Raw genomic sequence first — 12,728 nt, 5'->3', positions numbered from 1 at the left:
CAATTCTTCCCACAGTTGTGTCAAGTTGGCTGCATGTCCTTTGGGTGGTGTACAATTCTTGATACACATGACAAACTGTTGAGTGTGAAAAACCCAGCAGAATTGCAGTTCTTGACACATTCACTTTCTGAATGGCACACATAAACAATACATGTCCCAATTGTCTCAAGGCTTAAAAATCAAAGGATTTTCTTTTGCAATTTAGTTTTTTAAAAAGCGCACAAAAGAATTACCAAAAAACACAGCTGCCAGACATGAAAGGAAGTATTGCTTAAGCAAGACATGGGACAAGAATAGAGCAACCGTGACAGTTACAACAACAGTAAGCGTTCGTAGTCAGTGTTCACAGTCAGTCTCTGTCCAGGCGGTCCAGAAACAGACCCCAAACCTTGAGATATCTGCTGGAGGAGTTGGTCCTGAAAAAAAGTATATTTTACAAGTTAATGGTGTTAATCCTTTCTGCTAACCATCTATGGAAGCAAGGGGAGGTGGGTGACTTCCATTCTGTGAGGATATGTTTTTTTGCAGCCACCATTCCAAACATCAGAGCTTGTTGTTCCTCATAGGACGATCTTAGAACAGACTCTGAGCAGCCAAAGAGAGCGAGTTCTGCGTCAGGGTCAATGGCCCTTTCATATACCTTTGAATACCAATCAAAGTAGGGGGCAGAGCCAAAAAAGATGAGTTAATGAACCCTCTGAGGCTTTACATTTGTCACATAGTGTCACACAGTGGGGGAGACCTGGGGTCTTTGGTTTTGGAGTAGTGAAGTCTATGCCTGACTATGTATTGTATCAATTGATATCTGGCATTGACGGAACAGGAGTGAATTCTAGACAGGGCTTCTCCCCATAGATCATCTGAGATCTCAATATTTTACTCTTTACCCCAGGTCTCCATGAGATGACTAGTAGAGGCCTTTATGTATTTGGAGAAAAGGGTGACAAACTGTGAGATGAGGTGTGTTGAGTTGGGAGGGTGATGTAGCAAATCATAAAACGAATATTGTACAGGGAGGTTGTCAACATTTAGAATTTTCCCTTTGATGTAGTGTCTGTTAAAAATCTTTCTTTAACCTGTCTCCTCCTCTTCACCTACACTGATTGAAGTGGATTTAACAAGTCACATCAAAAAGGATCATAGCTTTCACCTGGTCAGTCTGTCATTTTAAGAGCAGGTGTTCCTAATGTTTTGTACACTCAGGTATATTTTATATAAGTGGTTATATAAATTGTTCCTCCTTCCGTCTTCCTTTCTTCCTCACTCCCAGGTGAGTCTTGGCACTAGCGACACAGTCTTCCTGTGGATCAAAGAGCCGAGGCCCACAGTGGAAGGACACATCTTCTGCAACCCAGTGGACCGCCCCTCCTATATGGCTTTGATATGGTAAACACCTCCCACACTACCCCCACATCTTCAGAAACAAAGTAGTTCCCCCACAGTTCACATGAGAATGGTATACATTTAACAAATGGCGAAGAAGCGCCACTTCCCGTCACAATAGATCTAGAGCCAATACGCTCTGAGAACTTACATAAGCAGAAACAGTATGGCTTTGCAGAAACAGACCATGGATGTTGCAGTAGGTCTATAGAGTAGGGTTTAGACTAAGCCTATAGACTCAGTTCTCTTAGTGAAGTATAATTTATTGAACAACTTAGCTCTTTCTCTGAGGCATTCAGGTACAGTGCATTCGGAAAGTATTCAGACCCCTTGACTTTTTTCACATTTTGTTACGTTACAGTCTTATTCTAAAATGTATTAAATCATTTTTTTCCTCATCAATCTACACACAATACCCCATCATGATGAAGCAAAAACAGGTTTTTAGACATTTTTGCACATAAAAAAAAAATAGCGATTACAGTCTCGAGTCTCCTTGGGTATGACGCTAGAAGCTTTGCACACCTGTATTTGGGGAGTTTCTCCCATTCTTCTCTGCCGAGCCTCTCAAGCTCTGTCAGGTTGGATGGGGAGCGTCACTGCACAGCTATTTTCAGGTCTCTCCAGAGATGTTCGATCGGGTTCAAGTCCGGGCTCTGGCTGGGCCACTCAAGGACATTCTGAAGCCACTCCTGCATTGTCTTGGCTACACACAATACCTCATAATGTCAAAGGGAACCTGTGGTATATTCAATTGATTGGACATGATTTGGAAAGGCAAACACCTGTCTCTATAAGGTGTCAGAGCAAAAACCAAGCCATGAGGTCGAAGGAATTGTTCGTAGAGCTCCGAGATAGGTAATACTCCTAAGTATTCAGACCCTTTACAGCGATTACAGTCTTGAGTCTTCTTGGGTATGACGCTACAAGTTTGGCACACCTGTATTTGGGGAGTTTCTCCCATTCTTCTCTGCAGATCCTCTCAAGCTCTGTCAGGTTGGATGGGGAGCCTTGCTGCACAGCTATTTTCAGGTCTCTCCAGAGATGTTAAATAGGGTTCAAGTCCGGGCTCTGGCTGGGCCACTCAAGGACATTCAGAAACTTGTCCCGAAGCCACTCCTGCATTGTCTTGTCTGTGTGCTTAGGGTCATTGTCCTGTTGGAAGGTGAACCTTCGCCCCAGTCTGAGGTCCTGAGTGCTCTGGAGCAGGTTTTCTCTGTAGGATCTCTCTGTACTTTGTTCCGTTCATCTTTCCCTCGATTCTGACTAGTCTCCCAGTCCCTGCCACTGAAAGACACCTTAACAGCATCATGCTTCACCGTAGGGATGGTGCCAGGGTTCCTCCAGACGTGACGCTTGGCATTCAGGCCAACGAGTTCAATCTTGGTTTCATCAGACCAGATAATCTTGTTTCTCATGGTCTGAGAGTCTTTAGGTGCCTTTTGGCAAACTAAGTGGGCTGCCGACCCTTTTACTGAGGAGTGGCTTCCATCTGGCCACTCTACCATAAAGACCTGATTGGTGGCGTGCTGCAGAGATGGTTGCCCTTCTGGAAGGTTCTCCCATCTCCACAGAGGAACTCTGGAGCTCTGTTAGAGTGACCATCAGGTTCTTGCTCACCTCCCTGACCAAAGCCCTTCTCCCCTGATTGCTCAGTTTGGCCGGGAGGCCAGCGCTAGGAAGAGTCTCCATTTAAGAATGATGGAGGCCACTGTGTTCTTGGGGACCTTCAGTGCTGGTACCCTTCCCCAGATCTGTGCCTCGACACAAACCTGTCCCGGGGGCTCTACCGACAATTCCTTTGACCTCATGGCTTGATTTTTTCTCTGACATGCACTGCCAACTGTGGGACCTTATATAGACAGGTGTGTGCCTTTCCAAATCATGTCCAATCAATTGAATTTACCACAGGTAGACTCCAAGTTGTAGAAACTGAGCTCATTTTTGAGTCTCATAGCAAAGGGTCTGAATACTTATGTAAATAAGGTATTTTTATTTTAAATACATTTTTCGCCTTGTTTATGGGGTATTGTGTGTAGATTGATGAGGAAAAATAATAATTGAATCAATTTTAGAATAAGGCTGTAACGTAACAAAATGTGGGGAAAAGTCAAAGGGTCTGAATACTTTCTGAATGCACCGTACATGATACATGACAAAGATTATTTCCACTGTACTACAACTGATCTGGTGATAAAAGTATGTTCTAAATGGCATAGATGTACTGAATGTAGTGAACAAGGTTATTATAGTAAACTAAAACGTAAATGAAATTGAAAACTGATCATGAAACAACAGTTTAGTAAAGTGAAATAATTAACAAACCCATTTGAAAAACTAAAACTATACTGAAACTATTATCGAAATTAAAACCAAAAACGTCATGAATTATGTTCAGTTTAACGTTTTTGTTGTGCCATAATCGAATGGGGTTTTCAATGGGGTTTTCTTTTCATGGGGTTTTCAAGCTTCTGAATCTGGCGGGTCAGATTGAGATTGACTTTATAATTTAAAGGTAGACTCAGTGAGACGACATGTTTGACTGGTAAGGCTAAAGCAACCGACTGTAGACGAAGGCGAGGAGTGGAGTCGGAGGGGGTGCGTCTGCGACAGCTGAAAGTCGGACACTAATGTGCTTCAGATCAACATGGCACGTCACAAACTGAAATGATAATATAATATTATGTGTGTACATTGTACAATCAATTAGTAAGAAAGATCCTCAAATATCAAATGTATTTGTATATATCCACTGTACACATAAATCACGGCAAATTGGTTCCATACCCACTTTCACGTGGGTCAAACAAAAACACCCTAATGATTGGTTGACAATCGAGCCTCACAATGCAGGTGATGGATGAAGGTAGTCTGCAGAAACTTGCAGTCGACTACAGTCAAAATTTCATGATCTCTGATCACAAGATTTTTGTAAAGTTCATGCAGTCAACATGTAGGCCCAAGTCAGAACATTTTTATCCCCAGAATGGAACACACTTTGAAAGCAAGACTTTGGTCTCACACAGTCACACAGAGTATCTGCGCATGTGCATGGGTGCGCTTCACTCTGCTACAAAGTGGTAGCTACGGGAACAAAACTGCAGAGACATTTAGCTTCACGCTTCAACACTCCTGGTTGTTGTGGAAATGTACCCACTATTACTGTTTACTTGGTGCGTCTACGTCATCTTTTTGAGTCTAGCTTTAAAACTAACCTTAACCTATGATCTGACCAATCACCTTTACTGATCCACAGTGGCAAGAAGTGACCTCCCAAAAACACATACATGTCTCCTAGCCTCCCACGCTACTTTATTTACATTTAAACATTTGTTGTAATTTTTACCCCCCTTTTTCGTGATTATGATCTTGTCTCATCGCTGCAACTCCCCAACGGGCTGGGGCGAGGCGAAGGTCGAGTCATGCGTCCTCCGAAACATGACCCGCCATGCCTTACTTAACACCTATTCGCTTAACCCAGAAGTCAGCTGCACCCTTGTGTTGTAGGAAACACCGTTCAACTGGCGCCCGAAGTCAGCCTGCAGGCGCCCGGCCTGCACTAGAGCACGATGAGCCAAGTAAAGCACCCCCGGCCAAACCCTCCCCTAATCCGGACTACACTGGGCCAAACCCTCCCCCAACCCGGACGACACTGGGCCAAACCCTCCCCTAACCCGGACGACACTGGGCCAAACCCTCCCCCAACCCGGACGACACTGGGCCAAACCCTCCCCTAACCCGGACTACACTGGGCCAAACCCTCCCCCAACCCTGACGACACTGGGCCAAACCCTCCCCTAACCCGGACGACACTGGGCCAATTGTGCACCGCCATATGGGACTCCTGGTCGGGCCGGTTGTGACACAGCCTGGGATCCAACCCCAGGCTGGAGTGACGCGCAACACTGCGATGCAGTGCCTTAGACCGCTGCGCCACTCAGGAGGCCCTTTATGTCCCTAACATTAAATTAAAACTGAAACTAAATAATATAAAAATGAAATATCTGTTTTAATAAAACTTAAACTAAATAAAAACTAGTAAAGTGGATCTGAAAACTTTATCATAAATAACAAAACGAGTGGAAATAAAAACTAATATAAAAACACAATAACCTTGGTACCTAATGCTAACAATCGTTATGTGGCATTGACATTTAATTGAATTCCTTGAGACTTTGTTGAACTATAACTCTGTCACATACAGTCCTACACAAATTTGCCACTTGTCATTGTGCCGCTGGTAACCTTGCACAAGCGCACAAACACACACACACACCAAGTGACATTGACATCTTTTACTAATCATTATCTTCTGTCTGTATGACTCCTGTTCCATAATGTTTTAATCTACGGTAAAATAGAGTATTATAAAATAAGTGGTTTTACTCATAATAGCTGAAACACAAAGGAGATTCAAATCGGGAAGGATGCTCAGGCTTTTACTGTAGATGGCTTGCTTTGAATTCAATTATACTCAATGATGGTATGTCAGCCCAGGTAAATCTGTGTGTGTGTGTGTGTGTGTGCGTGTGTGTACACGTGTGCCTCCTGCCAGCTATAAGAATGGCTCCCTGACCAGAGAGAGGATCAGAAACAAGTGTGCTGGAGGGTCATGGGAAGTCTTCTCCTCGGTCCTGAGGACTACACCAATAGGGAATGACGGGAACATAGGTGATGATGTCAAACATGCTGTATCTATCACTAGATTTGTTTTAGTCATCTAGTTGGATTGATTTAGAGACTGTAGGCCCCAGATTTATTCAGATAATGGCATGGTTTTCAGATAACGGCTTGATTTTTTTGATGTGATGCTGACTGATTCTGAATGGGCTGGCATCTAACATTCTCTCCCAGGGATTTATTTTGATGCCATGGAAATCACGCCGTCTGCAGTCGGAGTTCACAGATTTGACAAAGAAAATACGAAGGTCAGTGCAAAGACTCTGCTGTGTACTGAAGGAAGTCAATTTATGGATGGGATTCTATTTGCAATTCATACGAAAAACTGGAAATGGTAGTTCTCTGTGTTGTTTCCATCTAAATGAAAAGATGTACAAGCACATAAGTAATTCATAAGTAAGAGATTAATGCGTGTAGTGTTTTATCGATTAATGTTTTATTGACCAATGAATGGTTTCAAAACAGCAACCGGAGCCCTTGTCCAAGACACACAAAGATAAGTCACGCAAGGCTACAGTATCGCTGTCACCCGCTTTTCCTTATCCTTGTGAACTCCTTCAACGGGGCGGTGAAGCCGGAGGATTAGGAGACGTCATACAGGGTGATGTGAGGGGAGAGGTCAGAAGGGGTGGGGACTTAGCCCGGTGGGAATGAGGCTCTCCATTCCCCCAGTCAAAGAAAGTTCTGTAAGGGCAGGAATCTTCCATCTACTCCCCTGCTCCTTTGGCTGCGTTCCCAAAGCCTCTCTTTGTGTTCCCCTTCCCTGTCGTCCCGCTCAGGTAGCCGGCTTCTCCGCCCAGGGGGAAATCCGAGCCCTGGTTGAGGGACAGTTCCTGGCAAAGAGGGTCCACGCCGAAAAGCTGGGTTATAAGATCAGTGAGTGGATGCCGTTCCTTTCTCCTCTCTCCTCTCTCTTTCTCCTCTCTTTCTCGTAGTAATTTTTTGCTTCCCTCCTAACTCATTATTGTACATTGACTTTCTCTCTCTCTTTTCTTATCTTCTACTCGCTCTTTCTTTTTCCCTGGCATTTCCTTCATCTATCTTCTCTTCATCTTTCACACTCACACTCACACTCACACACACACACACTTACTTATCTCTGTCCCTCTCTCTCCAGTGGTCAGTATCAGTAGTCTTTTAGCATAGTGGCTGGATGCAGTTTCACTCAAAAACCCCCGGAAGGGAACAGAATGCCTCAAAGATATTGATGCATGAGGACTGAATAGGCTACCCCTCGCACTCACTTATCACAGCTATTTGGCAGACTCAATTTTGGCTCTATATTGGTCCAGAATATTAGTGATGAATCAAAGGCTGTGATTTTGCCTTGAGGACCTCGTATCGAGCGGCAGATAGTTTTTTTTATCCCCCCGTAATAGAAGTCCATTATTGCAGTCAAATTTGCTGAAGGAGAAAAAGAACAGAGTAATATTGTGATCCGTTAGGATATTTCTACTAACTGCTACTGTATGGATCTTGGCAGATGATGCTAGTTCAATTAAAGCACATTGACTACTGCCAAGGCGGATATTTTAAATTAGTCCATGAGGGATCTGTTTGTCTGTTGCCTTCATATAAAGCAAGCAGTTTGGTCCATCTGTCATCATTGGAATCACTCTGGGCAACATTGCTATTTCTCAATGCATCCTTCCAATTCAAAACCATTGCAAAATGAAATGCTCAAATGTATCCTTTTCCGGAGCCTACCAGGTTAGATAGCTACTGTAGACAGGCAGGTTTGTGCATCGATTGATGCTGATTTCTCTAATGACGTTTGGGGCTGGTCCTGTGTGTGTGTACGTGCGAGCGTGTGCGCGTGTGTAGTCTGGCCCGAACTGTGCCAAGGCTAAGCTGAAATCTCACTCACTCGTCACCGAAGGTCAACATTCTGCCAGAGAATTTAACTTCAAATAAGACCCTCACTGGCCATCAATAGTAATGAATAATGTATTCACATACTGACAGATCACTCTTTATTAAAAGGAAACCCTCTTATTGACACTATAGGTCTTTTTTAACAGTATTTGAGTGTGGGAAATGCAACTCAACTATATATTGCGTTCTCTGTTGTCCTAGAATGACCTATCAGACAAAGTAAGTTAAACTGATTTAATTCTATAGATTTAGCTACACACAGAGAGTGTCAAGGGATGATCCTGGAGAGGCGAAGCAGGTACGGGTAGTCAAAATGTAATATGGAACGAGACATGAACAGCGCCAGCACACGGGTAACACAGACAAATAACAATCACAATATGGAACAATGCGGACACAGGAAACACAACCAAGGAACAGACAGATATACAGAGGGTAATCAACAAAGTGAAGGAGTCCAGGTGAGTCCAATGAGCGCAGCTGCGTGTATTGTTGGTAACAGGAGTGTATGATGACAGGTAGCCTGGCGCCCTCGAGCGCCAGGGAGGAGGAGCGGGAGCAGGCGTGACAGAGAGAGGTTATGTTATATCCACCTCAAATGGAATATTATGAACGAGCATGTTGTTGCTTTACATCCTGGAGAAGTGATTTGCTGCTGACTGGGACGCCCGGGTTACAGTTTATTAAAGAACACTGTGTTCTGCTCTCTCTCTCTGGTCCTCCCTCTTCTCTCTTTCCCTCTCTGTACTCTCATTCACTCTCCTTCTTCCCTCCCTCTCATGTCCCTTCCTCTCTTCTCTCTCTCCTCCTCTCATGTCCCTTCCTCTCTTCTCTCTCTCTCTCTCCTCTCATGTCCCTTCCTCTCTTCTCTCTCTCTCTCCTCTCATGTCCCTTCCTCTCTTCTCTCTCTCTCTCCTCTCATGTCCCTTCCTCTCTTCTCTCTCTCCTCCTGTCATGTCCCTTCCTCTCTTCTCTCTCTCCTCCTCTCATGTCCCTTCTTCTCTCTCTCCTCCTCTCATGTCCCTTCCTCTCTCTCTCCCTCTCATGTCCCTTCCTCTCTTCTCTCTCTCTCCTCCTCTCATGTCCCTTCCTCTCTCTCTCCCTCTCATGTCCCTTCCTCTCTTCTCTCTCTCTCCCTCTCATGTCCCTTCCTCTCTTCTCTCTCTCTCCCTCTCATGTCCCTTCCTCTCTTCTCTCTCTCCTCTCATGTCCCTTCCTCTCTTCTCTCTCTCCTCCTGTCATGTCCCTTCCTCTCTTCTCTCTCTCTCTCCTCTCATGTCCCTTCTTCTCTCTCTCCTCCTCTCATGTCCCTTCCTCTCTCTCTCATGTCCATTCCTCTCTTCTCTCTCTCTCCTCCTCTCATGTCCCTTCCTCTCTCTCTCCCTCTCATGTCCCTTCCTCTCTCTCTCCCTCTCATGTCCCTTCCTCTCTTCTCTCTCTCTCCCTCTCATGTCCCTTCTCTCTTCTCTCTCTCTCCCTCTCATGTCCCTTCCTCTTCTCTCGCTCCTCCTCAATGTCTCTTCTCTTCTCTCTCCTCATCATGTCTCTTCTTCTCTTCTCTCTCCTCCTCATGTCTCTTCCTCTCCTCATGTCCCTTCCTCTCTTCTCTCTCTCTCTCCTCCTGTCATGTCCCTTCCCTTCCTCTCTTTCTCCCCTTCCTCTCATGTCCCTCCATCTTCTCTCTCTCTCTCCCTTCTTGAATCTGTTCTTTAAATCGAGTGACTACTTCACCCCGACCGCTAGTCATCTTGTAAGCTTGTAGATTTATGTCCAGCTCAGCACTGACCAGTTTTCTCTCTAAAGGATATGGATTAATCACAGAAAAAGGAGAGGAGAGGACTGACTTAAATGTCACTTCTGACCTCAAGTAAAGCAAATGATTGTGAAGATGATGACAGGGAAGTAAAGCAAATGATTGTGAAGATGATGACAGGGGTAGTGATGATAATGGTAGTGATGACAATGGTGGTGGTGGCAGTGATGATGATAATGGTGGTGGTGGCAGTGATTATAATGGTGGTAGTGATGATAATGGTGGCAGTGATGATAATGGTGGCGGTGGTGCTGCTGCTTTTGATGACAGTGGTAATGATAATAGTGGTAATGATAATATTAGATATGAATGGTGATGATGATGTCAATCAAATCTAATCAATTATGCCTAGGGCATATCTTCTTCATACAGTCTCTTTAAGGGCCTTTATAAATGAATCCCCCTGACCGCTAAGGAACATTGATTATCCAGCCAGACATGGTGTTCTCCTTGAATTATTTACTTCCTCCTTCGATCCAGCCATCCTGTTCCTACCATGTATCCCCCTCTTTTCTTCTCCCCCTGCTTCTTGTCTTTGATACGTTCCAGCCAATGGGAGGAAGGCATTGGCTACTTAAAAGAGGACAAGCCACTGAGGAAACATCGATAGAGTGGATGGATATTATCAACATGCATCCTTCCTTCCTTGAAGAAATCCCTGATCTAGCATTGCTGGATTGGTGAAAGCTATGTGATAAAACTCAATCAATCAATGAAATGTATTTATAAAGCCCTTTTTACATCAGCAGATGTCACAAAGTGCTTATACAGAACCAGCCATAAACCCCAAACAGCAAGCAATGCAGATGTAGAAGCACAATGGCTAGGAAAAACTCCCTAGAGAGGCACAAACCTAGGAAGAAACCTAGAGAGGAACCAGGCTCTGGAGGGGTGGCCAGTCTTCTTCTGGCTGTGCCGGGTGGAGATTATAAGAATACATGGCCATTAAGGCCAGATCGTTCTTCAAGATGTTCAAACATTCATAGATGACCAGCAGGGTCAAATAATAATCACAGTGGTTGTAGAGGGTGCAGCAGGTCAGTACATCAGGAGTAAATGTCTAGTTTGCTTTTCATAGCCGAGCACTGTTGTTTACGCCTATCTATTTGTGTTACAGTAAGTCAGTGATAACTTCAAGGAAAGGAGGAAGGAACGATGTGTTTTTAAGGTATTCAGTTATAGCCTTCATGTTTTGTTGTGGCACATTCCTTTAAGATGATGTCCTCCATCAGGAATAGCTATACAAGTTACGATGTGTAGTGTAGTGCTTTGACAGCATATAGCTTCATTTTATGAAGAATAGTGGCTATTATTTTTATACACCGGAGCCTTTCTTTCAAGACAAACACGGATTCTGTCATCATCTGTAACGCCATGTAGGCTACTGTTGTAGTGTTACAGCGCTGCACTGTACTTACTGACAGATGTACAATTCTCATGCAACTCAAGTGATTGTTCGATCTAGCACCTCTATTTGGAAATTATATTTGCCGTTTTTTTCCCCACAGAACGTTTTACTCTGGGTTGAGTCTTTAGTCTTAGAGTGCATGCTTGTGTGTGTGTGTGTGTGTGCTTGTGGGTCTGTGTGCGTCAGTGCGTGGGCACACATGCGCGCATACGTATGCAATTGAGGATGCATGTGCCTTTAAGATAGATAGATAGATATACACTACATGACATGACCAAAAGTATGTGGACACCTCAAGAATTGCATTTGGTGAAAGGTTCGGCACACGCATACTCAGGCTGACTGGCTCTTGTTCAGGCAAATGAGAAATAAGTGCACTCCGGCTATCCGGAAGGCCAAAAGTTAGTTACTTTAAGGAGCAGAGGTTCTGGAAAACGGTTAAAGGCCTGGAGAATAAACCCTCCTCCTCACAGCTGCCCATGTCCCTTAAAGTTAATGATGTGGTTGTTACTGACAAGAAGCACATGGCTGAGCTCTTTAATCACCACTTCATTAAGTCAGGATTCCTATTTGACTCAGCCATGCCTCCTTGCCCGTCCAACATTTACTCATCTCCCACCCCTTCTAATGCGACTATCCCTGATGCTTCTCCCTCTTTTCCCCCTGCCCCGCTACAAAGTTTCTCCCTGCAGGCAGTCACTGAGTCCGAGGTGATAAGGGGCTCCTTAAACTTGACCCCCAAAATACATCTGGGTCAGATGGTTTAGACCCTTTCTTCTTTAAGGTTGCTGCCCCTATCATCGCCAAGCATATCTCTGACCTTTTTAACCTGTCTCTCCTTTCTGGGGAGGTTCCCATTTCTTGGAAGGCAGCCACGGTTCGTCCTTTATTTAAATGGGGAGATCAAGCTGATCCTAACTATTATAGGCCTATTTCTATTTTGCCCTGTTTATCAAAAGTGCTGGAAAACTTGTCAATAATCAACTGACTGTCTTTCTTGATGTCTATAGTATTCTCTCTGGTATGCAATCTGGTTTCCGCTCAGGTTATGGATGTGTCACTGCAACCTTAAAGGTCCTCAATGTTGTCACCATTGCCCTTGATTCTAAGCAATATTGTGCTGCTATTTTTATTGACTTGGCCAAAGCTTTTCATACGTTAGACCATTCCATTATTGTGGAGTATTGGTGTCTCTGAGGGGTCTTTTGCCTGGTTTACTACCTCTCTCAAAAAGTGCAGTGTAAAAAGTCAGAAAATCTGCTGTCTCAGCCACTGCCTCTCACCAAGGGAGTACCCCAATGCTCAATCCTAGGCCCCACGCTCTTCTCAATTTATATAAACAAACAGAGCTCAGGCAGTAGGAAGCTCTCTCATCCATTTATATACAGATGATACAGTCTTATACTTAGCTGGCCCCTCCCCGGATTTTGTGTTAAATGCTCTACAACAAAGCTTTCTTAGTGTCCAACAAGCTTTCCCTACCCTTAACCTTGTTCTGAACACCTCCAAAACAAAGGTCATGTGGTTTGGTAGGAAGAATACCCCTTTCCCCACAGGTGTGATTACTAC

General features: G+C 44.3%; 1 protein-coding gene across 2 annotated transcripts in view; it reads left to right on the top strand.

Moving 5' to 3' along the window:
• xylb (xylulokinase homolog (H. influenzae)) overlaps positions 1–12,728 on the top strand; it is a 62,415-nt gene that overhangs the window by 10,611 nt on the left and 39,076 nt on the right. For both annotated transcript variants that reach the window (XM_071328509.1, XM_071328510.1), the window contains 4 exons: positions 1,271–1,386; positions 5,939–6,054; positions 6,238–6,311; positions 6,843–6,939. In XM_071328509.1, the coding sequence (XP_071184610.1) occupies positions 1,271–1,386; positions 5,939–6,054; positions 6,238–6,311; positions 6,843–6,939 (403 nt within the window). The remainder of the gene's footprint in view (positions 1–1,270; positions 1,387–5,938; positions 6,055–6,237; positions 6,312–6,842; positions 6,940–12,728) is intronic.

This window comes from Salvelinus alpinus, chromosome 10, assembly GCF_045679555.1.
Source record: "Salvelinus alpinus chromosome 10, SLU_Salpinus.1, whole genome shotgun sequence".
Classification (NCBI taxonomy): Eukaryota; Metazoa; Chordata; class Actinopteri; order Salmoniformes; family Salmonidae; genus Salvelinus; species Salvelinus alpinus.
This window is presented reverse-complemented; position numbering and strand designations above follow the sequence as displayed.